We start from the raw sequence: 25,925 nt of genomic DNA on the forward strand, positions 1-25,925 counted from the left end.
GCACTCCTCCCTCAAAGCAACACCACGTCCAGAAGCCCCTGTTCACTCTGGTCTGGCTGGAAACGAAGCCGCCCACGATGCCACCCGAGCTCCCAACCCCCGGCACCCCTACCCATCAAGGACACAATAAAGGTTCATCTCTCTCTAATGGCCCACTGGTTATCTGTCCCACGGGGAAAGCCAATATTCTAATTTACATAAAGAGAAAAATGGAGCTGGGCACGCCATGTAATGCGTAGGATAGATAACCAGTTATAACAGTAGCATGATTAAATAAAATTGGTTTGTTTCGGCAACAAAATCTATATTTTTTAGAGCTTTTCGCATCAACTCGTGGTACAAACGTAAAATTTTGCACGAAAGCGACATTAACAGCAGGCATTTTATTTACTCCCAAATGTTGTGTCAGCTGGCCATTGCAAAAGTCATCCTACCACACTTCCGTCTTTTCAAATTGTGAGCAGCATTTGCATCAGTGTGCAATTCAATACAACAAAAGGGCTCGGTCGAACGAGGTCGTAGGGAGCACGACGAGACGCAGGGTCACTGGTCCCTGACACATGCGTCGATGTCAGTGGACGACGAGGACCCCTGCTCGAAGAAGGTGAGCAGGTCCCTCAGCGTTCGCAGCCGAGAATAGCTGCCACGTTGGCAGCGGTTGGCTCCGTCCGCGCACTCGAGGTTGTAGGCAGCCAAGCCATACCGCAGCGACTTCGCTCGACTCTTGCAGTGGCAAAGCTGTGCAGCACCGAATGTCGAGGTTAGCAACGGCATTGTGAAACACGGTTAATGTGCACTGACAAATCTCTTGCATAGATATCAAATACTCCCTCAGAAGGTCCTGTACATACAACAGCAAAATAAGGTAAAGCAGGCCGATCGCGGGTTTATTTTTTCAATTATATGGACACTTCAAGCGCATTTCTGCCGTCGGTGTCACCGTCGCCGTCGCCGTGAGGTTCCGTATAAAGTCCAAGGATGATAAAATTGTATAAAATCGTAAAACGCCGTATCTCTTTCCCTACCACACCCATTGGGCATCGTTAGCCCGCTAACGATGGTTTTAAACGCCAATTTCCAGACCTTCCGCGCCATTCACGGACATACCACACTATCGGACGTGAAGGAAGAGAACTATATTGTTTTCTAAGCAGTTCACTTTTTTACTACCAGGCAGTAATTTTTGAACGCGTTCCGAAGTTTCACGATCGTCAAAGTAGAAAACAAAAATGGCTATCCGCTACCGATGGTTTCAAACGCCGATTTCGAAACTTTCCGCACCGCTCACTGACAAACTATACCATTGGAGCAGTGTAGTTTCGTTTTGTAAGCAGTTAGATTTCTTTCCTGCCCGGCAGTAATTTTGAACGCGCTCCAAAACTTCACAATCGTTAAGGCAGAAAGCAAAAATGGCTGCCTGTGGGAGCGACCCGCGTGCTTCGAAAGATCGCAGATCTCTTAATTCCGCTGCGTCTGTGGCTAATCTTTTCGATGGATTGAGCAACAGCGATCTCACGATGCGGTCTTTTTGTCGAACATTGACTGTGAGAGCTACTACTACGCAAACCAGCACAGAACATCGGCGGCCGCAGCCAGGCACGCCCAATTGTAGTGCTTGCGGTTGAAATTTTGTGGTGGAATACTTGTTCAACGAAAACTTTTTCATTTTTTTCGGAGATAGTGCCTATATGACTGCAATACATCTTGTAGATCTCCAAATTGTTGCCATACTTAACAATTATCATTTGAAACTTAAAGGTTCGTATAGCATCTTGATGATTTTCCGTTTAGCTTTCAGTTCTACAACAATTTTCAGTAGCTTACATAAATAGAGTGTTGCCTAATGTTTTCCTGCCTCACTGTTTTTGAGGTAACTGAGGAATGTGGAGATTTCAGATGCTAATTAGCATTTCTGCTGTGCTTATCTTTCGTTTTGCTTACGCGTTTTTCACGTCTTATTATGTGTACCATGAATCCTTAAAACCTTCTCAACTTTGTGTTGTTGCTCAATCATCGCGCTATGTATAACGTTCCGGCTATGAGTAAAACCTCTTTTAGTATTTTTACACCTACTTGACCTACTGCTTGAGAACAGTGCGCGGCCCCGTAATTATGCACTTCTTTAGGGTTATCTTTTGTCATCTTGCTCGGTTTTGATAAAGCATTTCTTATTTCTATTCGTAGTTGGTCTTGTCATCTTTGTCAAATAAGTTAATTTACTCGACCTGCCGACGCTTCGTATTCGACATGTCGTTTCATTTGAAAGTGAACCGCATTGCTTCGCTTATTAAATGACTATTGTCAGACCTGCCTAATTATTGAATAAATCAATATACGTGATATTACACTGATGTGTTGGCGCGGAGGTATTAGGCTCAAATTTCAGAATAAGGAATTATTGTCTTTTGCTTTTTTCCAGTATAGACCAAACCTTTGGACCCGTTATATAGATAGAGTTCAGCGAAAATATGTAGCCATTTTAAACTGACCTAGTCTTCGCAGGAAAGTAGTTAGCTGTGCGAGTTGGTATGGTTGCATCGTAAGTAACTAGCACACGAACGCAAGCGTCAAAAAACAATAAAAGTACACGACGCTTCGCAACCCAAGTGCCTTGCTCTCTTGTGTTGGTCTGTGTGTTTCTGCGCTGGCTTTCTTTACAGTGATCTGTCCCCATATTCTCAACGATACTCGACTCGGAGCTCTTCTTCAACGACCGAGCTGAGCGTAGCGCCACCTTCGCCTTCAGAAGACTGTACGCTACTCGACATCTACCACAGAGCATTAGTAAAGCGCACTGAGCACTTGAGTCGAGAGTTGGCGCTGTCATCAACTTTATTGAGTCGAGGTGGGGTGTTGAGTGGAGAAACGAACATTTCTATAATGCCGGAGTTATTGTGACTCTTTAGCGTCCCCTCAATCAATGTTCCGCTATGTGAGAAACAAAAGCAGGTGGTTGGTACTGGCAACCTAACCGTTAGCTAAAAGGTTGCTAGCCTCGTTAAGTTTGTTGGTCAACATGCTGGCAACTCACGCATGACCACAGCTGTTCAAAGAAGCACAGAATGTGTTTGCTTAAATGAACGGCGATTACCTATTTACCTTCACTGCAACTTTTGAGCCGAGAACATTGACAATGAGCGCAGGCAGCAGTGAGAGTACGTGATCGTTCCGAAGTGAACGTTTCGTGTTGCCACTCGCTTTACCCTTTCAAAAGTGCCGCGTCTCTAAAACCGAGATGACGTGACCTAGAGCACCAGCAGCGCAGGAGGACAACGCGCAGTTACATTTTTCAGCAACTTGCCTTGCTGCGCATGGACGCGCTGTCATCGTAAATAAACATTCTTTCCGTCTTCTTGCTGTAAACAACTTGAGATTGGCTTTTATTGTCGTGGTACGACGCCGTGTACGTGGGGTGTTCGCACACCTGTGGAAAAACAAATGAGCGCCAATAAAATATTGAACAATTTGTTTTACCTGTGGAAAAACAGACCACGGCGCGCATTAAAAAATCAATAATTTCTTTTGAGTTTGTTGTTGCAGATTACTCATAAGGGTAAGTTTGACTGCTGCAGAGGGCTACTTGAGCGATCTTTAGTTGCGCACTTTTGCGGCACGGTCCAAACGCACTGTCGCCTGTACTATACACGCCAACCGCATGCGACGCGGACACTGCAGGCTCTGGCGGAGCATTTGAGGCAATGACAGCAAAAGGTCGCAGTCGGCATGGGCGTAATACGACACGCATAACTACTGAATGCTTCGCGGAACTTGAATCCAAGACTAAACGAGACTCAACATATATTCCAAGTTTTGTTGATGTGAAGACAAGGTGTTTTCCAAGCTCCTCATCAATTTGAATCGCGTTCTGGCAAAATTCTATGTGCTTCCACCACCACAGTGTGACAAGCTATATATGGCAACGCATGAATACGGGTTGGTCAGTGCGTTTTGGCTTGGCTACGGCTCGCTGGCCAACGCATTGAGTAGTGCATTGGAGCTAGATCGAGAAAAGTTACTAACCATAAGATACGTGCCCTATAGGACGCGTGTGAACGGTGCAATCTTACGACGGTTCGGAAAGCGAACCGTTCGCTTGCCTTCGCGTGAGGGGTCATTGCCGCAATTTCGTCAGCAAAAGTGCTATTCTAACCAGTCACGTGAGAGCAAGTGAACGCTTTGCTTTCCGTCCCGTTACAAGACCGATCCAAGGGTGTGGCTGTCAGGTAGTGTTGTGCTTGGCCAGCGGCCTCTCGAGTCGTCTTGAGGTTGGCGACACCACACCCAGGAAAGTGAGCAGCCGATTCGGCACCAAAGGGAAAGCATTTCGGGAAAACTCTGTGTCCGGAGAGGCCAAAGCGGAAAAATAAATCCCCGTTCCACACATAAGCCTTCGGACAGTGGGACAACGGTATTAGTAAAAGCGGGAAGTGTTCCGCCTAAATCGAGAAGTCTGGCCACCTTAACTTAGACCATGACGCCTGAGACAATAAATACATTCTTAGTCGGCACACTATAAGGACATTGTACGCAGCATGATCCGCAGCAGCGTATACTTCGATATGGAGGTGTTTAAGAAATTGCCTGCAGATTTTATTTTTTGATCTACATCAATTATGTAGAGCAGCTGGCACAATGATATGAAACTGAGGACACGCATCTGTGAATAATGGTGAACCGTTGCTTTTATGTAACCGGTAGCAGTGGCTATTTGCGCGAATCATCAAGTTTATTCACGCTAGAGGTTCCTGGTCACATATCTACGCCGGCTACAGAAAAATCCAATGGAAAAGCCTGAGTAACGCCGGTCTGTCCGAGGTGGACGTTCGCTGCCGGAAAACATAAGCCTGTCGCAAGCCAACCCGAACGCTGGATATATATATAGAGAGAGATGGGAGGGCAGGGACAGGTAGGGGCAGCTCACGCTTGTAAACGTCCATCAGTAATTTTACACAATGCGGAGGCCCGATTGCCCATGTTCTCTTCAGCAAGTATGTTTGTTAGCGTCGGGCTAGTTCACCGTTGTTCTTCATGGAAACACAAGTGTGCAGATAAAGTTTACTGAGTGCGTGGGAATTACATTATTTATTGAGACACCCCGAAACCGTGGGCCAGAGGAGCGCCTAATCTGATGACGACTGAGGAATAGGAGCAGCCGACAAGCGAACAGTGACGCGCTTGTTGCATTTGTCTTTTCATGACTGCAGCCTTGCCTTGCCGTAGAAACAGTGACCAGGCAAACTATGCCACGGCTCCAAACTGCCAAGTGCTGCTGCTCAAGCAGCTATCTTGCAGTTATCTTCAGCAAGTTTCGTATCCTACCGTGGAGCGAAGTAGGCCGCTGTGCGACTAACTTGATAAACTATATCTCAAAAATCTGGATTGATTAGAACGTCTGTAATGTCTTTCACTCTTACATTGCTCTGAGTAGTTCGCAAATTCGTGACTGGTTATGCTTCTAGCAATGTTACGAACAATGGTTTTTCCCCTCTCTTGCAGTATCCCGACCTATCATCGAGAGGATAAAGCTCTTTGCATTCTGCCGAATTAGAAAATATGCTGTACTCATGGTGCGCCATTGTTGGTTAATAACGTCAGATTAAGCTGTCATTGCAGAGCCCTGTAGGAGCACAATAAACGTCACGTGAAACATCAACAAATCACTGAAATGCCGAATAGCTGGCTCTACGAGAGATAACGAAGCCACTTTATCACTACTATAGACCTGCTTACTCTTGTAATACTTGAAGTAGAAGGCCATATTGTACATTATATGTAGAAGTTCGTAAATCAAGTCGCAAAATAGAAATATGGAGCCGTAACACAAGATACCGCACCGTACGATGCCTTATTTTACTCCATTTGCCTTTCGTTGCGCGTCATCAATGTTAGAGCCAGGAGTCTTCCACTCGAGCAGCATTTCGAGGTACGAGTTCACTTCTCTTGCTAAAATGTGTCCGAAATAAGCTGGTACCTACAGAGACATACTATTTTGCTTTTGAATACAATGCGCGAGAGTGAACAAGCTACTTTGTTCAATGCCGCGTTACTTCGTGCTTGCTTTACAGAGGACGACTATGACTATGAATGAGTGTTTATTTCATATTGAGTACAATTTCAAGAAAGGTGCAGGGGCAAAAGGCGCACAGCGCCTGACAGCGACCCCTGTACCCGCAATATACGCTTTTATTATACATTAGAGAATTTTAGTGCGTCCCGTACTCCGGCAAGCGCGGGCGGTTTGCTGGTTGAGCGGGGCCGTAAACGTGAGCGGCCAGATTGGTGGCGCCAACTAGTGGTGCAAAGCTAAACCACACAAAGACAGAGACAATTATTATATTCTTCTTAGCTGCTGGTGTAAATTTTCGACAGCGGCGTAATCTTGGTCACAATTACGCTGCTGCCGAAAATTTGCACCAGTAGCAAAGCAAGATATAGTGGATTACTTCAATGTTAGCTCTGTGTTGGTCTGGTTGAACTCTACACCACCAGGAGGCTGCACCGCTCCGGCCGCTCACGATCACGCCCCCGACCATCCCGCTATCCGCCCCCGTCTGCCGGATTAGCGGACACACTAAATGTGTCTATTATTTAGTGATAGTTCATTGGCAGTGAGCGGACACACATAACGTTACACATTTTAGCACATTGTACACGAGTTTACACAAACTGAGAGCAGAATTGACAAAATTATTGGGTTACAGTTTGTTTACTAGTATAGACAGTGAAATAATTAAATGTTCCTCTTTTTCTCCTCTTCCCCTTTCCTCTCCCGGTCCACCAGCAATAAAGTACAGATTATACATGTAAATTACCATAGTACACTAAAGGGCAGCATATAACCGTGAACGTGTATGTATCCACGTAAAACAGAAAAAAGGAAAGAAAAAGCGGGTTATAATATATTTATGTTGCAACAATCACCCTCTCAAACACTGTGTTAGTAACAATTCCTTCACAAGGTTTTTGAAGGCGTTTCTAGTCATACAGAAATCAATGTTATCTTCTAGCTTATTTAGGATTGTTAGTACTTGGCACCTGGTTGTTTGTTTACCATGATCGGTCCTTGTGTTTAGGATCCGTTTTCTTTTTAGTCTCATATCGTAAGGAGCTTGATTAATGTTTTCGTGTGTATATATATATATATATATATATATATATATATATATATATATAGTGTTCGAGAGAGTCGGTAGCTAAATTATCAATGTGTACATTCCATTAAAAAATATAGCCTTGCAAGACATTGAAAAGGGAGAGATGAATAACAATATTATCCCTCGTGATATGAATAATACATTTTAGAATAAGAATGCGCAAGAACTTTCTTAACGTTAAAGCGAGGTTTGGTACCAGGCCTGCACATCACACGTACTGGTACGCGTGGTGTTACGACATTGCAAATGACATAAAGGCGTCGAGATTTGCTTCTGTAAATTACTGATTTTCACTCAAAGAAACGCGTGTCTTCTCGAGTATCGCGAGTTCATCTCGAGGGCTCTTGCAATCGAACCCCATTGCAATTGTTCACGTCTTTGCGCACTTACGTCTGCGACGTTGCCGATTTGGCTCTCAGGGATCATCGAACAGGCCTGCAGCGGTGTGTAATTGCCGGGCTTGTCGACAACCTCCGGATCCGGGTACAGCGGCCTGTACCAGCGACCGAACATCGCCACGGACACGACCTTGGTCATGTTGGCGACCTTGTCGTCCACCATCTTGGCTGCCTCGTGCGCGGTATTCTGCGAACGTTGGCAGAGGCCGCGAATCGGCATCGTCTTTCGCAGAACTGAGGGCAGGAACCATCGGTAAATTGTTAGGAAGCGCCAAAGTACATCTGGAATCTGCGTTAAATGTTAGTTATATCGGAGACGAGCTTGCGGGTACCCGATGTTCCAGAGTATCGGCAGTTAATGCATGCGTGCTTACATAATTCTCACGGAGGTATTACTATTCTTGATAATTTTTGCAATCAGCTTCGCGCACACTACTTAGTACACTGCTAAAATATTTCACACGACTGATTGAGAGAGAGGAACTGCGGGAGTAATCCAAACTTTGCACTGGCACGGTGTACATTCAGAGCTGAAAGATTGATGAAACCTTTCGAAGTTGGCTCTGCAGGCATCATCAACAAGTAGAATTACGGCTAAAATTGAAGTAATGGGCTAAAATTTATGGCTCCGCACACAATGGAAGAGTTTTCGCGAGTTACATATCTTATGCCCCATACAAAAAGTATTAGAGTAGAGTGGATGCGGCAGTGAAACAAAAGAAATACATTTCTGTGATATGTGGAAGTTGTGGGAGGTCATGCTAAAATTAGGTTGACAATCTTGGTGCTGGTTTTGCAAAACTGCGCTGTATTTGATTGCATTAGGTCGCGTCGTGAAGAGGGTTACATTTTTGCGAAGTGTTTGGAATAAAAGACTCACAGTAGATCCTTGTAAATCTCTAGTAGAAGAGCAAGGCGAAAATATCTTGTACGTTTGGAATGCGGCAAGAGTTTGCATCGAGCGCGCTAGCTACGCCAAAACAAGAAGTGCTGCACAATTTATAACTTGGCTTAGCGTCTTACAAAGATTATCTAATCACTGATGTCGTAGGACTGCCGTATATTCTATTTTACCGGTAGTTATCACTTTCTAAAAGGTTAGCTTCAGCGAGGAAGGAGCGGCTATAGCTGTGGATAATATAACCCAATATGCGGTTAGCACCGTTGATTTTATTGAGGTTGCGGGCCAGCCCAAGTAACTATGACGTATTACAGCTCCTGTGCTAGTATTATTGAGGCTATACAGATCAGAGAAATAAGAACACCACAAGCGACACGGATAACTTTGCGCATGCGTGCTTATAGTTGCATCAACCACGTTCCGTAGTAGGATACAGTGGGAATATAGTCTTTTATAATTATAATATTGATGCCATAAATTTCTTGATTCATCAGTGAATATGTACGTGGTATAGAAAATGCCATCAGCTAGATAAATAATTTAGGTTACAAAATAAAATTTCTGTGCACTGTTAGATACGGACCATTTCTCAAAATCGGTCAATTTCTCCGGGCGTAACCCCTCGTCAACATTTTCCAATCGTGGTGCGCAGGTACCCCTCGACCGTGTTACCCGACCCGCCAGATAGCCTGCCGCCCTGGTGTGTCGTGTGGGGAGCTTTTGTCTCCCGTCTGTGTGGCGATTTCCCGATAGTGTACATGTAGTTCGGCACGTTTCGATGTGTTTGACCTTAGTCCCGAGAAAAGGTTGCTTTGTAGCACTGAAAGGTCGTTGGGGGACGAACGGTCGAGGAGGCAGCGTGGGACGGATACGGCTATCGTAGGGGAGAGCCAAGTGAGTGTCCCCCATTGGCCGAACATGACGACACCTGTACGGGCTCGCCGATTGGACGAAAATGACGACACCTGTAGGTGCTCGACGATTGGCTGAAAGTGACGTGACCCCGACGGACTGAAGGGGGCTATGGGCGAGCGAACTAGAGGAAAGGGAGAAGCGTTCAGATACGTGCTTCTTGCCGCTAGCTGTCGCGTACGACTTGCTGCCGGCCGACGATGACTGTTTACTGTTATTGTACTTGCTTCTAAGTCCTGTACATAATGTAAATAAAGCTTCCGTTTTTAAAGTCCAACTCAAAGTCGGCCAACTCTCCCACTCAAGGGCAAGATATGATAACATGAACATCATGAACATTGAAGAACATCAGATTCAACCGGATTACATAAGAAACATGATGCTTCATTGCAAGAAACTGACGAGCTAAGACGAATACGATCAACGATGAAAACAAGTCAGGATCGGCATTTAACTTATAAAGAATAAAAATGTGTAACTTGTAATATACTTTGTCGAAGGCTCCGAAAAGACAAAGGTGTAGTCTCCGCATCAACAATAACCAAGAATAAGGGTTCGCATGTGTGTAAAGGCGAAGTTTCACTTTATAAAATTTCTCGCGAGTGCGGCTGGGACGAAATTGCATCCGATTGAGGCAATGCATTGCCTCAATTGAATCCATGCGCATTTTGATGAATAGTAACCTTTCCAATGAATATTAGATAATAATCACGATAAAATATAGGAAGGTATGTGATGACAGGCCTTTGAGCGGGACCTAGGAAAAAAGTAACTCCATTCACTCAACGGCTAAGAGCAGAATAATGCACATGTGTTGAAGGCACGGCTCTGTAGTAACGTGGTGTTATGAATGGTGTGAGCGGCTCAGAGGAGAGGAAAGAGCACGTGACTGACGAGCAGTGGTGTCATGCGTAACGTGGTTGTAGGCTCGTTGCGCTGCAACGTTGTTGCGAGTTATTTACGGGGGTCCTAAAAGACTTTTTAAACATGATAATAAAAAAGTCACCGATTTGTTAGCGAGGCTCCTGCAAACACGAGAGCCAAATATTAGTGCATGCAGCAGGAAATTTACAACCTTCTGTGAAAAGCAGTGAACATTTGCTTGCTCTCGCACCCATACTGTGGCAATCGAAATCAGTTGGTCCATCAACGCTACTTGCTGCTTTAGTGATCGTGAGAACGTGCTCAGCATTACATAATTGTTAACCTTGAGCCGAATACTTGAAATATATATAGTATGTCTTCGATTTCAAAAAGAAAGAAAATCATTTCGTATTTGCACTGCGCGTGGCCTCCAAGATCGCAGCGCAACCCCAACGTGGTGCCGCGACGAGCCCTTTCTCCACCGCGACGCTCAACTTTTCGCCAGGGCTTTGCCCTCTTGGCTTCTCCGCTGTGCATGCCTTCCAGCGCGCCAGCGGAGACGGAAAGAGAAAGTCTGGTATCGATGCGACAACTTCACTAACGGATTTATTGCGATAGCAATGGTATGGCGAGGTGCATTTCTGCCGTCACCGCGCGGTTCCGTATGAGGTACAAGGGCGATGAAATCGTCGCTGCGCACTGTGTGCTGTATGTGCGAGTGAAAGCGTGCGAGGGTGAGCAGGCGAATGCGTCTGAATCTCGCATGCGCGAGCGAGGAAGGCAGGGCGGAGGATGCGCCCTCTTCTGTCGTGCGCGAGGCACGAGGGTGAGACTAGAAGGGGGGCGCTATTTCCGGAGGCTGCTGCTTACAACATGAGCGTGCGGGCGCCATGACTTTAAGGCGATCTGCGACGTGACCTAAGTGCGTGCCCGCGAGGCCCTTATCTTCAATGCGATCTGCAATGTTTGCAGAGTGCGCGTAGTGCCGGTGGCTTCGTAAACGCTGTGCTTTCGACGCTTCGTTGGCGTTGAAGCGAGAGATGCACCAAGGTCAATTCGCTCGCTGCCGCTGCCGGAATTCGTCACTACAGCGTTTTGACATCGAGTTACCGCGGTCATCGAGCGATATGTGTTCATGTTTACCTGTGCGCATGTGACAGCGTGCTTGTTAATTTAGTTAATAAGCGAATGTTTACACGTTTATACGGTCGATAAAACTAGGATGCTCAGTTCGTATAGCTACCTATTAATTTGCTATCGCAATCAGTGCTTCTCCTTTCGAGCGAAACTGCGACTTTTTGAGGCATGAGATTCGTGGGACGACGTACTTTAATAGTTAGGCAATCGTATGATTAGTTAGAAAAGCGTTTCAGGGCCCCTTTAAAAAGCATATTTAATCGTGAGCTCCGCTATGCTCGCCGCTGTCATAACACACCTTCGCAAGCTATTGCGGTCGGACAGACTCGTCTTCGTGTCAATCAGACGTCAAGAATGCAGTATGGGATCCTCTGGGAGAAATGAACAAAACGTGATGCGTCTCTCCCTGTACCTCCGTGCATCAAGAATGGTTCCTTTCCAGATATCAGCTGTGATAGGACGAGACGCCTCCGTTGTTGAGCAACAACGAAGACGCCGTGCATCTGCACAACATGCGTGAACTTTTAAGATCCACAATTGTGGCGACAAATAGCACAGATAGGCATAGTCCGAATGACGGAAGAATTCAGGTATTTCACTGACCTCTTGTGCGACGCATCTCCCCGCAAAGACGTTTTCGCCAGGCGGAGTGCGGCTGAGCGCTACCGCCGAGAAAACACGCCCCAAAATCTTGAATGACCCGATTGATTTAGAGAACTACATCACGTCAGCTACAATTACATAAACCCGACAAAGCCTGTACGTGCCGCCTTGTGGAGTGCGAGGAAGGACGTGACGACAGCCGACGTGGTGTGCCATCGTCGTCCCATTTATTCGGAAAGACCAAAGTGGTGAGTGGAGGGGGTCGTCAACATGCAGGTCGGCCGAGAGCGAGACGACGTCCTTACTCGTGGCCTGCGACCTACCAACATCCTCGGTGATGACTTTGGCGCATGATGACGATAGCTAGCGAATATGACGACGCCGGAGTCCATGGAACCGGCACAAAGTCAGGCCGACTGAGCATCGGGGAGAGTTGAGCGAGCCCCATCGTGAGTCGAGCAGTGACTCTCTCGAACCGTTTGCAGAACGCTACGCAAACGAGATCAACGATATCGGGTCGGACCTACTAGCGGCTCCAACTAATCACGTTGGGTTCGTCTAAGCGAATGTTTCCGCAGGGCGATTCGCTGGTGTATGTGTACACGTGTTGCCTCTGAGGTGCTCTCCTCGCGGCATCCGAATTCACCTGTGCCCTCCTGCTAATGGTCGCAGGGAGTGGACGTATCCAAGAAGGTGGGCAGAAGGAAGTTGCATGCGTTACTTGATATCCGCTCCCACAAGTGGCAAGCTATCTTCAAATCTGTTTTGCTTTCTTTTCAACGAAAATATAAAGCTTGCCGGAAGTGTAAGCCTATTTACCATTCTTACTTCAATAAAAGTGCCTGCTGATTTTCATTACGCAGTTAGTCCTCCGTTCGATTTACATATGAAGGTCATATTTATCACAAGGAGCTGGGAAAGAGTCACCTCGACAAGGCGAATTACCGACATCGCTTGATTTAAACGAGGTAATGGCGTACGTCGTGACGCAGCAACCTGTTCGACTGTAAGAGGATACGAAAAATGATCACAAGAATGCACCAGTTGTCAAACGAACTCAAAATTCCGTTTACGAACGTGGTTTGCCATCGCGCACGTACCAAGCTGTAGTAGTAGTCATCGCTCGGCGGCACGTCTAGGAGCGTGGGAGGCACGGCCAGGCATCCCACGAAGTTCTTGTCCTCGCTGAAGTAGTGTCCCACCGACACTAGGGCGTCCGGCGTGTACGTCTTCCTGCGGGGAATAATGGCACCTTAGCGCCGAGCTTACTCGAGTCTAGTTTAATGTTTGTCAGTAAGGAGGAACTGCATTGCATTTCGAAGAAATAAAAAAAAAACGTCAAACTAGATAGCATCGACGACAATTCTTTTGACAAGTAATACGACGGCCCAAGGCAACACTGGGGGTATGACGGGCGCCGTAAAAGAAAGCTATGAATTAAGTTTTACCACCTGTGATCACTGACGGATTATTGTCCCTATTAAGCATTACATTCACTGCTGTACTAACTTTTGAAAGTGACGGTAATCTAATGCACAGTTCATGCTACCACTGCAGCGACACCTTGGTGCATAGACCACGGTCGACGAATGTAACAGAAGCAAAAAATTCATCAGCTTTATTGAGCCTAAAACACAGTGCAAACCTGAATTCGCTCACTGCTGCGTCGACCCAGCCAGTGGAGATCAGAGCGACCGCGATTACCGTGTAGATGGGTCTCGTGGGACTTCTCCTGTCGTTCATCAAGTCAGAGACTTTCTGAAAAGGCAGGAAAACGTCGCTTAAGGATATGGTGCTTCACGCGAAACATCAATAAGCACGCAGAATATTCCGCAGGCAAAGTATCTGTCTTCCAGGTTGTCTCTTACGTAGAAGCCATTGTGGTTTTATTAAATTATTTCTGCGCTGGTACTTATTCTCACATTTTGCGAAGTAAATGCCAAGTTCAAGCACCCTAATGAATTGCCACGCATGTGCGCTATTTTTCTACCAGCGAAGTATCATTTAAAAAGAAAGTGTAAACTGGGGTTTATGGCGCTCATTCCATGGCGAGTAAAAAAATTATGCATAACCCGCGCTGCGTCGGAATAAATGTTATACGAAGCAGCTTGCAAGCCCCCCCTCCCCCCCCCCCCCAACTCACTATTTACCATAATTTACGTCTCCGCAAAGCGTCGCCAGATGGCACAGCTTGCCCGCAAAGCCTGCCGACCATGGAGATTTACAAGATTGGCAAGAAAGAAATTTTAAGGTAAAATTTTTATCCACGCAAAGGACAGTGCCTTGTTATTTGAGGCTTCAGCTATGTGTCTAAGGACAGACACATATCGGAGCAAATATTCTAACAGATTGAGGTATGTGTCTGCTGCAGCGAAAATCCGGAGACAACTCAGGGCATTCTAATGGAAAGCAAAAGTATCCACCCGGCGCGACTCGTAGGTCGTCGTCATCATCATCATCATCATCATCATCATCATCATCATCATCATCATCCTGGTTGCACCCACTGCAGGGCAAAGGCCTCTCCCATACTTCTCCAAATACCCCGGTCATGTACTAGTTGTGGCCATGTTGTCCCTGAAAACTTCTTAATCTCATCCACCCACCTAACTTTCTGCCGCCCCCTGCTATGCTTCCCTTCCCTTGGAATACAGTTCGTAACACTTAATGACCATCGGTTATCTTCCCTCCTCATTACATATCCTGCCCATGCCCCTCATTTCTTTTTCTTGATTTCAACTAAGATGTCCTTTACTCGCGTTTGTTTCCTCACCCAATCTGCTCTTTTCTTATCCCTTAACGTTATACCCATAATTCTTTTTTCCATAGCTTGTTGTGCCGTCCTCAATTTAGGTAACCTACACCTTAGTTATAGTTAACGTTATACCCATCATTCTTCTTTCCATAGCTCGTTGCCTCGTCCTCGTAGGTAACCTACGCCTTATAGAAGCACTGGGATTAGAAGCACTGGGATTTAAAGTGAATGGAAACATTAACCGGTCAGCAGTAGAGATGAGCAACATACGTTTAGAGTATAGGCGGAAAAAAAATCAGGAAACATATTTATAGAACCGAATCCCTTACAAGCATAGGTGACAGTTAAAGCTACCTGTACAAGTTTTACGCAAGAGAAAAAAATATTAAGGAAATGAAAACAAAATGGGCTAGACTAAAAAATATGTATGGCATACCTGGTTAGCTCAAGCAGGCTAGGTGACTACTTGTCACCGCCCCGTTTTTAAAGGGCAAGAAAATCATCTTTAGGATCATCAGAAGGGAAACTGTACGTGGTGACTATTGGAAGGTGACGGTGCGACGGTGATCATAAGGCGGCAGTCACAATGGCATAGTTACCATTGCGTGGTGACGCCATGCATGGTAACGGTACGATGATTTACTTGCTGCCCTCCGACAAAGAAACGTTACAACCCATTTTTTTTAAAACTTGGGTCATTTTCGATATTAGCGAGAGAGAGAGAAACAACTTTATTTGCCGCTGTAGGGTAGGAAGTTAGGGCAGGTAGGCCTAGTGTGACTCCCTGGTGGGGGCGACGTCATGCGTCCTGTCCAGACGACAGGTCAAGAAGTGTACGAGACAAGATATACGAACAATCTGTCTTTTTTGCCTTTTTTTACTTTTCGTCCGCTCATTCTGTAGCTAATTAAGAAAAACGTTACCAAAGAAATGTTTCTTGTAAATGTGCCTTTGCGAACGTGGCGGCTATACGCCAACCTAATGAGCGGTTATATGCATGAATCTTTGAGAGTGCTTGATACTTATCAAATATAAGACGCGGAATCAGTCTAGCTTGTATTGGTAGACGAGCTGATGTACGTTAGACGTTCTTAGCAGACCGTCTCCTGTGCCACGCTACGCTCAGCCAGCGAACCGGAGGCGCCTGTGCGCACGCGCCAAACGCTCAGCCGCCAGTGCATGAGCGAGACGAAAGAAAAAAACATGATGGCTGCCGGCACTGCCGAAGGTCGGCTGATCTGCTCGGGAAATGCTTTGCATCGTTGACACCGTGCCTAAGGAAACGAGGTGAGGGTAATAATTAGGCGCTAAAAGCACGGTTGTGAGCACGACGATGTGTTCTCGAATACACAAGTGGTACATCAAGTGCCTCCGACTCGGCGCAGCCACGCGAGTCGGAGCTTCGTGTGACAATAGACCAGCAGCGTTTGCAAGTAAGGAAAGAAAGCAAGCAAGCAAGCAAGAAAGAAAGAAAGAAAGAAAGAAAGAAAGAAAGAAAAATAATGACATCAGTCGGTAAAAAAATGCAACAATAAAGAAATCACAGCTTAGCACTGATGCCCTTGAAGATGCTATATACATCTTGCTGTAGTCTCGTCTGCGACCACCAAGTGACAGTATGCGACGCAAGCTCGCCAAACGCATGAACACTCTGCTAAAATCGATTCGTTTCCCGTTTGTAATGAATTGTTTCGTGCATTGTTTTGACACCCGAGGTGTTGCCTCGGTGCCAGAAATGAACAAAGACATCTACAAATTAGCAAACGCCAGAACCACACTTTATATTCACAAACACAAAACAGTGCTGGGACAAAACCTCAACGTCAGTTCACTAAAGGGGTAACAGAATTCAAGCAGAAACACGAAGAATGCGGCGTACTATACAGGCTCAAATCATTTCGGCTCAACGCCATCGCGATTAACGGAAATTGCCATTTAAAAGGCCACGATAGTTCTCAAAAATAAACTCGTTGGAAGAAAAAAAAAGTTCATGGGGTCTACGTTTCTTTTGTAAACGATCAGGGCTATGAAGACAATTTAGGATGGCCGAGTCCTGCAGCTGTCCATTTGTCGAAACACTGCCGGCTTCTTCCGACAGCGGAAGAGACGCCACAGGTCATCGGGAAGATGCGTTGCTCTGGGTGGAAGATTTCGCGAGCGCGGGTCCGGGCACCCGTCAAGCGCGCGCCTCCGCACCCAAGTCACCATTCTCACACGGTTCGTGTCATGTCGTTGTCGGGAGACGACAGGCCAAATGGGAAAGAGCCCAGCTGGCTAGGTAGACGCCTCGTGAGCCCGTGTTCAATTACCCGCCAGGCTCCCACCTATGCGCCCTAGCCAGATTCCCTGCTCCGAACCACCGACGTGCCCCAGGCGCCCTCGTTCCTGTCGTCTTCTGTCTAGTCTACAGTCCACTCCTTCGATTGTAGATTTTTCTTTACATTTTGTTTTTCGTGCGATGCTTGACGCACTCGAGCCGAAAACCACGTGGAACGTTGATGCCACCGTCTTCACTGCACACAATGCTCGCGCGGCACTGTTGACTACAGTGAGGTGTCCTGCATGATTAGACCGTGGCGAGTTCGCGCACGTCATCACACTGTTCAACCTCTGCGGCGGAGCGGGTGTAGGCGAGTGGAACGGGAAGCAGAACACGTTGTGCTAAACTATCTATTGGCGAGTTTTATTTGCCATTTCTTTCGCTGGGGGAGGGGGGGATGCATGCCAAGCTGGTGCCATAGTACTGCTCGTCACAGACCCCGTTGTCCGAAGACAATGAAATGATAAAGAAAAGGTGATAACAAAGTGCAGAATGATGCACATAAAGGAAATCGAACGCCACCGCAATGTAATGACGATGAAAGATGGGGCTCGAGACGCGAAAAATGCACATTTCTATAGCGTCGGCTGCAAGATCAAAATCGGGAAAACGCACTGCAACAGAGGTGACATCGCGACAATCTGTAGCAGCTTCTCAATTATGCACTGCATTAAGTGCTTCGCGTGTACGCGGAATAATAGGTGACGGAGAGAAGAGCTCCTTACAGCTTTCGAAAGAACCACAGAAGTGGCGGCGCACTAAGTGATGTACAGTCGCGACATGTTCGATCTGATACGGCCATGGCCCAGGGAAGGATCCCCCATACATTGTTCGCCAAATCATACTAAGAACTTCAGCTTACGTTCAAAAGCGGTTAATTAGCAAGAGCAAGCGTCGACTAATGGTAATAGAGGACACACTACCAGTCAATGAAAGATAGCTCGTTAGAAGATAAAGCTTTGTCATGTTTTCCTGCGTATGTTTCCAGCGGGCCATGCTTCGGTACACGCATCAGCTTTCACGCGGTGTTTGCTGAGCATGTTCCAAGTGCAGTAAAGAGCCCTAAGCAAATTAACTAAACGTTGCGTGCTTTACACAAAAAATGCTGCATTGCATATGTCGGCTCAGATGCGCTGTTTTTCTTGGTGAATTTGCATGCTGTATTTTGAATTATTCAAAGAGGGAATGAAAAGTTAAGGAGAAAAAATATGGATAGGTGGGATGGAGTTGTGAAACTCTAACGTGCTGGCATTTTTAGCACCAGCTGACGAGGACAGAATGAAGACGTTCACAATACAGTCAGGTTGTCGACGTCTTCCTTCTTTCCTCGTCCGCAGGCGCTAAAAATCTTATCCAAGTTAAAGCACCAACATGCCCTAGCTACAACAGTGTTAACCTGTTACTTCACGCTGGGGAAGGGGGTTAGTGGGGATGACAGAGGCAAGGAGGGAAGCGGTATGGAGGAGGCTGGTACGACAAAGACGAGGCGATGCACACAGGCTGCTAATCGCTGTGATTCCTTCTATTTGTTCTTTTTCCTTTTATTAACGTCGCTTGAGAGTCTGCGCCATGTGGTGTCCCTTTTTTCTTTCCTTTTTTAGCGCTTGTCTAGTTACGCTTCTGTAGCCTTGAACCTATATCAACTCGCCCGAATTTCAGTCCTACTCATGTGGCTCCAGGCTACTGTGCAAGGCATGCGTCGTGGCATATCAGTTTTAGTAAGGAGCGGCTCAGTATTTTAGAGCTTAGCCAACAGACCTCTATCTCCTTGTCACGTGGCCCGTCCTACGTAGGTAAGACCAGGCGTTGCCTAAGTGACAGCCTGAAAGAGCACAATTACAGTGCGCATATACTTCTTTCTGGTTACATTTGCCTGAGTACAAACCTTTATCTAGAAAAAAAAAAAACGGAGCGGTGGCTACCAACTGCGACCAACTAGGAAGGAAGATGTAGAAACCCACGCAGTTGACAGGCTGATATGACAAATGTGTGATCAATCTTTCTGTCAGGCTCGTCTAAGAAATAACTGTCGGCTATTGCTCGCTCAATGGGACTAAAGGTCGACCGCCGTGACTTCAATAACACTTGTTCTGTTGCACATGTAGGCCGTTTGTAATGAGACTTTCGGATTTCTTTTATGTAACCTTTTCCTGGTCTGTTTTGATACTGTTGTTAGTTAAGCACCATGTTGTGCCGCAATCTTCTCGTGTCCCATCGCCTAGCGCTTGTCCACATTAGGCATCTCTTGTTTGCCCAATAATTACCCTCATTTATGCTGCAACTGCAGCAGCATAAACGTCAGTGTGAGCCCCTTTTTACAGAGAATATACCGGGAACAAGTAAATACTACATTTTTAAATATAATATGGCTCGAATATATATGCAGTTTTTCTTGAGTATTACAACAAAGCAACAGTTTTCGCACGTCCTCCTTTCATACTATTTACGAGTAGTAATATTCTAGTAGTAGAACCTATTAACTATTAGGTTGTTCCAAAAACTAAAGCGATGGTCACCCACACCAATGAGAGTGGTACAATTCACTCGGCAGAAAGATTAGCACTGTCTACAACAATGTGCTCTGAGGGCACGCAAAGGTTGCCAGCGATCAAATATGGCATCCAATATTAAATTTTCTTTTGTACCATTAAAGGTCGGCTGTTCTAGAGCAGAACGAAAGGAAGGACAAACATTATGCGGGCAGTGTATCATTGACAGATTTTGTAGCAGTAACCAAAAGTATTACCATTACACTCTGTGACTGGCGACTGAACTTATGACAGCAAAATGAAAAAGAAAGACCCAAGCTACAAAGAGTACACTTAGACAACACTTACACGCAAGTGCGTGCGTAATTTAGGCTGAGCGAGATTTTCAGAGAATGCGTAGACAGTCGCTTACCTTGAGCACTTTCAGCATAGATTCGAGTTGGTCAAAGTTGAAATAGTAGAAGGCGGTGTTCACAAAGCCGAAGTGGTAGAGTTTACGATTGAACATGTTCTCCAGGTGATCTTTTGTCGAGCGCTTTTGAACCAACACCTCCAGTTCGCCGAGGGCACTGAAAGAAACACCCGGAGATTGCAAAGCGCTTGCGCTACTCATAGTTCCTGCCCGTGTTTCTCAGGAGTAAGCATCAGTGCATGTTCCCATCGGATACATTGAGCTGTCAGCGAATCTGCCTAAAAATTATATCTTCATTTGTCGGCAATATAGCCGTAGATGCCAGAGAAATGCGTCAGGCATTACGTCGCACCTCTTTGATGGCCCGGATCCATGATTAAAGCGCGTTCACCGCCTCGCGAAGTGTTGTTTAGGAGTGCAGTCGACACACGCCACGCCTCTTCAAGGAGTAAAGTGCAAATGACGGTGGTGCGGAGAAGATGACCGTCAGTGGCAATATATACATATATACATATATATATATATATATATATATATATATATATATATATATATATATATATATATATATATATATATATATATATATATATAGGCGCTTTGCTAAGCTTTCCCAACTCTCTCACCTCTACCACGCGAGTGGATTCCCACAGTTCCTAATACATGGACTTTTTTCCACGTTGACTCGCTTAATGCTAACATATTGAAAGCACGCTTCCCCGAGGAGGGAGGACAACATAAGGGAACGAACGATTAGTGCTGAACACGGACGAAATTTTGTGCAGCTACACTGGTACTGCCACCAGTATATGTATATTTAAGCGGCTCGACGGGACGACAACAATAACATATACAAGAGGGTTAAAGCGATGACTACCGACTAGTACAATTTATCGCGAGAAGCACCAACGATTTACAGTCATGTCGAGGACAAAACAAAAAGAAAGATCTATGCCATTCGACAGGCTTGCGTACGGTCATAAAAGGCAAGGGTGTTGATTCATACGTGACTTCCCTTCTTCGGAAGTTAAATGATGCAGTGCCGACACGCTTACCTTTTCCTTTTCCGACAAAGCACGCCTTTACCATTTCTCTTTCTTGGTCCTTACATTTTTCAGAACCTGAGAGAAATACTGTAGTGCATGCACATTTGTTGCAATGAACTGCATATGATCCTTCGACGTGCATTCAAAATAATTCAACTCGCCTCTAATCAAGTTGTTGCTAAGTACGCGTATTAATTACGTGTACTACGCATGCTTACACGCGTACAGTGAACCCTCGTCATAACGAAACCATCTTATTCAAGTATCGCTTTATTGGAAACTTTTGTACACTGCAGTTCATGTGCCTGAGACCAGATAACGTCATGTAGAGTGGTGCCGCGCTCAGCTCAGTAGGGAGCACTAAGCGGGATGCCTGCATGGGACAACCATGGAGAAAGTGCGGCACAAGGAGCTGCAGCATCAACGATTATCTTTTTTCTGCGCATCAACTTGCACAAGCAAAGAGCACTGTGAAAGTCACTCCGCCTTACAACGGCAGCTCCTCGGAGCTAACTGTTTCATATAATGATAACATATAGACATGGCTGTGGACATTAGCATATTTCGCCACTTTCATCTCACCACTACCAATCACGATTCAGAATGTTCCGCGCTGTTGGGCTTTCGTCGCTATGGCTCGTTTTGGTTCCAGGCGCGTTTAATAAAATATCGTTTAGACCTAGTTTGTGTCCCGATGGTTTCCTTACGACAACGGTTTAGGATATAATTGAATATAAAATGCAAGTGCAAGTAAAAAAAAACAATCCAACAGAAAAAGAAAGTATGCTGGATAATGACGGAGAGGTGTTATCGAACGACTGTAGGAGAGCAAGCATTCTATTTAGATTTTGTATTGATAAATCTGCAATTAACACTTACCCGCGTTGAAGCATTACGTACTAATCGGTACTTCTATTAGGCCTCTTTTACCAATGCGCTACACAAAACTTGCAACTAAAATTGCTACTCACAATGTGGCGACCATTCACAGAGGTAAACCTAGATGTTTCATTCTGCAGCATTTAACGGAAACTCGTCTGGCGAAGAAAGAACATAAATGAATACATGTGAATTCATGTGTGTTCTTTCCTCACCAGACGGGCTTCCGTTAAACGCTGGATAATTAAACATTTTGGCTTAGCTCTCTAAATTTACCTCCCTGAACAAGGGGCCGTATAACGTAAAACTATTCCAATATGTTTTTATTCGTACCTGCTGACGTCAATATAGCGTAACCGCCGACGCAAGCATCGGGCGGTGACCCGCAGGGTTGTCTGAACAGACCAATCAAAGGCTCCCCTCGTTCATAGGAGGCCACTTTTGTTTGCTTGAAAAACGAATAACATTTCCTAGACTGAGCGGCTTGTCTTATCTAATTGGCTGACAAGAGACAAGGAGCACGCTCAAGTGGAGAGAGATTCGATGGGCCGAGCCACTGCACTGAATATCGATAACCGGATGAAGAGGGTGGTGCCGGCGTTTGCGATTGGTCCGCTTTCCCTTACTTAGGTTGAGGTGGCTTGTCTAAAAACGCAGCGCCGTGCAACGGAAGCTTAAGAATGACGCTGAAGCGGATTTTCAGCAAAGAAGAGTTGGCAGGACGAGGTCGTAAACGTGCCGAAAGTGCTCTAAAACGTCACATGGCCACGCAACATGTTTTATTATACGCAAATGAACCCATGCTCTCCGGCAGGTGCGAGTAGGCAGCGCCTGAGCGATCGGCTGCAGCCATCTTTTATTCCTTTCGGAACGGGGACGCCTGGCGCTATTCAGAAAAAAATTCAGTTTTGTTGGGCATATTAATGCACCTTTAACGCACACATGTCACTTTGACGCGGTGAGTTTTTGCCGTTTTGTGACTTCGAGTGACAGGCAGGTGAAGTGGGTGCAGGCCGAAAACTTTTGACCAATAGCCGAGGGCTAATGGCGAAAAGGCTTCGAATCACAAATAACAATTTTTATTTTATTCGGTCAAACTATTCATATTCAGTGTGTATATGCATAATCATATCAGATGGGGAGTTATTGTAGTTTTCGTGACGTCGCGTGATAGACAGATCAAGTGAGGGTGGACCAAAAAAGTTTTTGACCAATCGCGGAGGGCTGATTGCAAAATTGGAATAGAAAAGTCTGGAATAGTTTTACGTTATAGCGATCTACAAATATAAAAGAACAATTCGACGTTTCAGGGCCAGTACAGCTGCCTTATAGACAATGCTTATGGAAAATTATGGCAAGGGCTTAAGTACAGTAAAGACGGTGCAGTGAGTGTGCATAGACGTCAGGGTAGATTTGCTCCTCTCTTGTGTGGTGTGATTTGTACGCGCAGCGAGTGTAGTAGCAGGCGTGATGACAGGCATTTTTCGGTGGCGCTTACAAATGCTGAGTCACTGTCAATCCGATATCCCGTTGTTTCTTAGTGCTCCGATAGCATTCCTGGAAACTTGTCAACCTTAAAATTCGTTAAATGCCGCGGAGATGGCACGGAGTGTAGGAGAGTGGGGAATAGGAAACATTTTGTTTAAAGATTAGCCTAAGCACACGTCTTTTAAAAGATGCATGCATGCTTTACTTACAACAGTAAAAAAAGATTGAAAAGCCTATTGTTTTTAGATCACAGCGACATTTTCAGCGGATTTATTGTTGGCCATTTCGCCTCTTCTAGGAACTTGTCTGCATACACTTGGTCGATACAGGTACACATTTTGCTTCTTTCCACCAAGCAGCGAAATCGAACGGAATGTCCACGACCAACGATGCACAGCTTTTTCGCAAACAAAGCTCATTTTTATTAATTATTGATGCAAGATTGATAAAATCGTAAAACGAGGTCGAATTCGTAAACCTTGCAAAACATGCGACAGAGTTGGCAGCTATGTCTGACAGGGAATTCGAGACAATGTGTCCCGCAACGTCATTTTCGAGTTGCCTCATGTGCCATTTAAAGTTCCCAAGTTCGCCATCGTAGGCAGCATACCACTCTTTACATGGAATATTGTAGACGAATCTAAACATCTGCTCCCCACGCGTCCTCACAAGGGTACGACTTGTGTGATCACTTTCCTTGTTGGGGTATGCGCTACCCAGATACCGTAATTTCCAAAAAAAATTTACCAAGCCTTTCGCTTACAAAAGCAACATAGGGGATCGATGCACGTTTCTGCCTTCCTTCTGATGCTCTTTGAACTGCTCGCTTTTCGTAAATGAATGCTTAAGCCAATTGGAACACTCAGGGAAGCAATAGCTGCTGCCTCTAACGAGTAACAAGTTTAATGCCACGTTGAAGTGATTTCTACGTCGCGCAAACTTGGTTCGCAACGATGTGCATCCCGCTCTACGTTGTAGGCAGAGAAAGCCTGCGAAGTTGAGTTTTCAGCTGCCCTCGAACAGTGAGCGGAACCACGTGACTGACATTTTGTCACATGTAAGTCGTGACCCCAGCTCGAAGGTGAGAGAGACTGCGATGCCCTAAACCGGAGCGCTGCGCTCTCAGTGGACCAGGAGAACTCGCTCCGAGCGGACAACTTCGACCAACCGAATGTAAAGCCTGCCGCTGGAGCGCTCTATAGTGTGCTGAAAAGCGACCAATACGCCATCTTCAATACGACCAATACGAAAGCGACCATGCGCCATCTTCAAAAGCTCTCTTATTTTCCCACACAGTAAAGCAACTTTAAATAATGGAATTCTTACTTGCGCCGGACTGAGTGAACGCCCTTCATTGGGGAGTACGAAAGCTCCAAAAACGAAGCTCCTTAGCGAATGGGAATTCCACGGAAAGCACTTTCCAGTACTTGCTTTCTTTGAGTTTAATTGCAGTAAGTTTTTATTTATTGTTGTGATAGAAAACTTATGGCCAATACAGGCGAATGTTTTTCATCACCGTGATGTCCCGATAAGATCCTATCGCGCACCGCGCGCCGTATGCCGTGGGTGCGAAGGTGAGCCAGAAAGATGGTGGCTTCATGCGGGTAGTCTTTCCGCGCGCCTAGTAAGGATGTCACGTGATCAAGCGCACGTCTCCTTCTCTAGCGAGGCCATAGCTGCCTATGGCTGTCCGCGTGGCTGTGCGTATGCGTGGCCCGCGCGCCGTATCTTGGAGGTAATGTGTGGTGGGGGTGCAAATGTTAAGTGCGAGCTCAGAGATCTGGTGGCTTCATGTGCGCTGTGCTGCCCCCCGCCTATAGTGTCGGAGGCCGCGCAGTTTTAAATTTGCGAGGTGCTGTAAAGCAAGAGGCGGCATGAAGGTTTCGCTGACCGCTGCCGCTGTTCATCGCGCCAACGTATTGACAGCGAGTGTTCGAGGTCATCGAGTGTGACCTGTTTATATTTTTGCCTCTGCACACGTGGCATAAAACTTGTTGATCTTAATTAATAAACGAATGTTTGCCGCAATTTATTCGGCCGATGAATAATTCAAACCATATTTCCTGTATTTGTGTAATACGTTGTTATCGCTATTAATGTTTCGCGTCTCGGGCGAAACGCCCGACTTTTTAAAGCGATGCATAACATGGGTAGTCACACTGGAGTCCGGACGTAGTTATCGCAGCGCAAGCGATAACGGTTGCTGCCGTAAATCGCACAGCCAACGCCTGTGTCGTTTCCCTGTCGCATTTTAAGCGGCAGCACAACCTGCTGAATGCTATGTTCGTTTGTACGCGGAACGTTTGGGACCACTGCAAGGCGCGCAAGCGGGCATGTCACTTGTTATTTTTTTAATGTTACGGGCATCTGCAGTAAGCGAAAAAGAAGCTAATACTTAATAGATAGAAAGCTGGGAACTCTTTAATCGGACGTTTTGCAAACCGCTGCACAACTTTGGAACTAGAATATTTTTTTCTAACTTCGTTGCTTCCGAAGTTGGTTAAAAAATTCTGGCGCATTATGCATATAAAGATAATACAAAAATAGTGAGACTTGCTCTGTACTAT

The 25,925-nt window shown here is 45.8% G+C and overlaps 1 protein-coding gene across 1 annotated transcript in view; it reads right to left on the bottom strand.

Annotated features, from left to right (window-relative positions):
- Positions 1-266: 266 nt before the first annotated feature.
- Positions 267-25,925, bottom strand: part of LOC142558325 (uncharacterized) — a 42,408-nt gene continuing 16,749 nt past the window's right edge. Inside the window, exons 9-13 of the mRNA XM_075670472.1 lie at positions 19,946-20,102; positions 13,615-13,727; positions 13,070-13,202; positions 7,545-7,739; positions 267-738 (exon numbers count right to left, since the gene is read on the bottom strand). Of these exons, the coding sequence (XP_075526587.1) occupies positions 544-738; positions 7,545-7,739; positions 13,070-13,202; positions 13,615-13,727; positions 19,946-20,102 (793 nt within the window). The 3' untranslated portion in view covers positions 267-543. The remainder of the gene's footprint in view (positions 739-7,544; positions 7,740-13,069; positions 13,203-13,614; positions 13,728-19,945; positions 20,103-25,925) is intronic.

Source organism: Dermacentor variabilis, chromosome 9, assembly GCF_050947875.1.
Source record: "Dermacentor variabilis isolate Ectoservices chromosome 9, ASM5094787v1, whole genome shotgun sequence".
NCBI lineage: Eukaryota > Metazoa > Arthropoda > Arachnida > Ixodida > Ixodidae > Dermacentor > Dermacentor variabilis.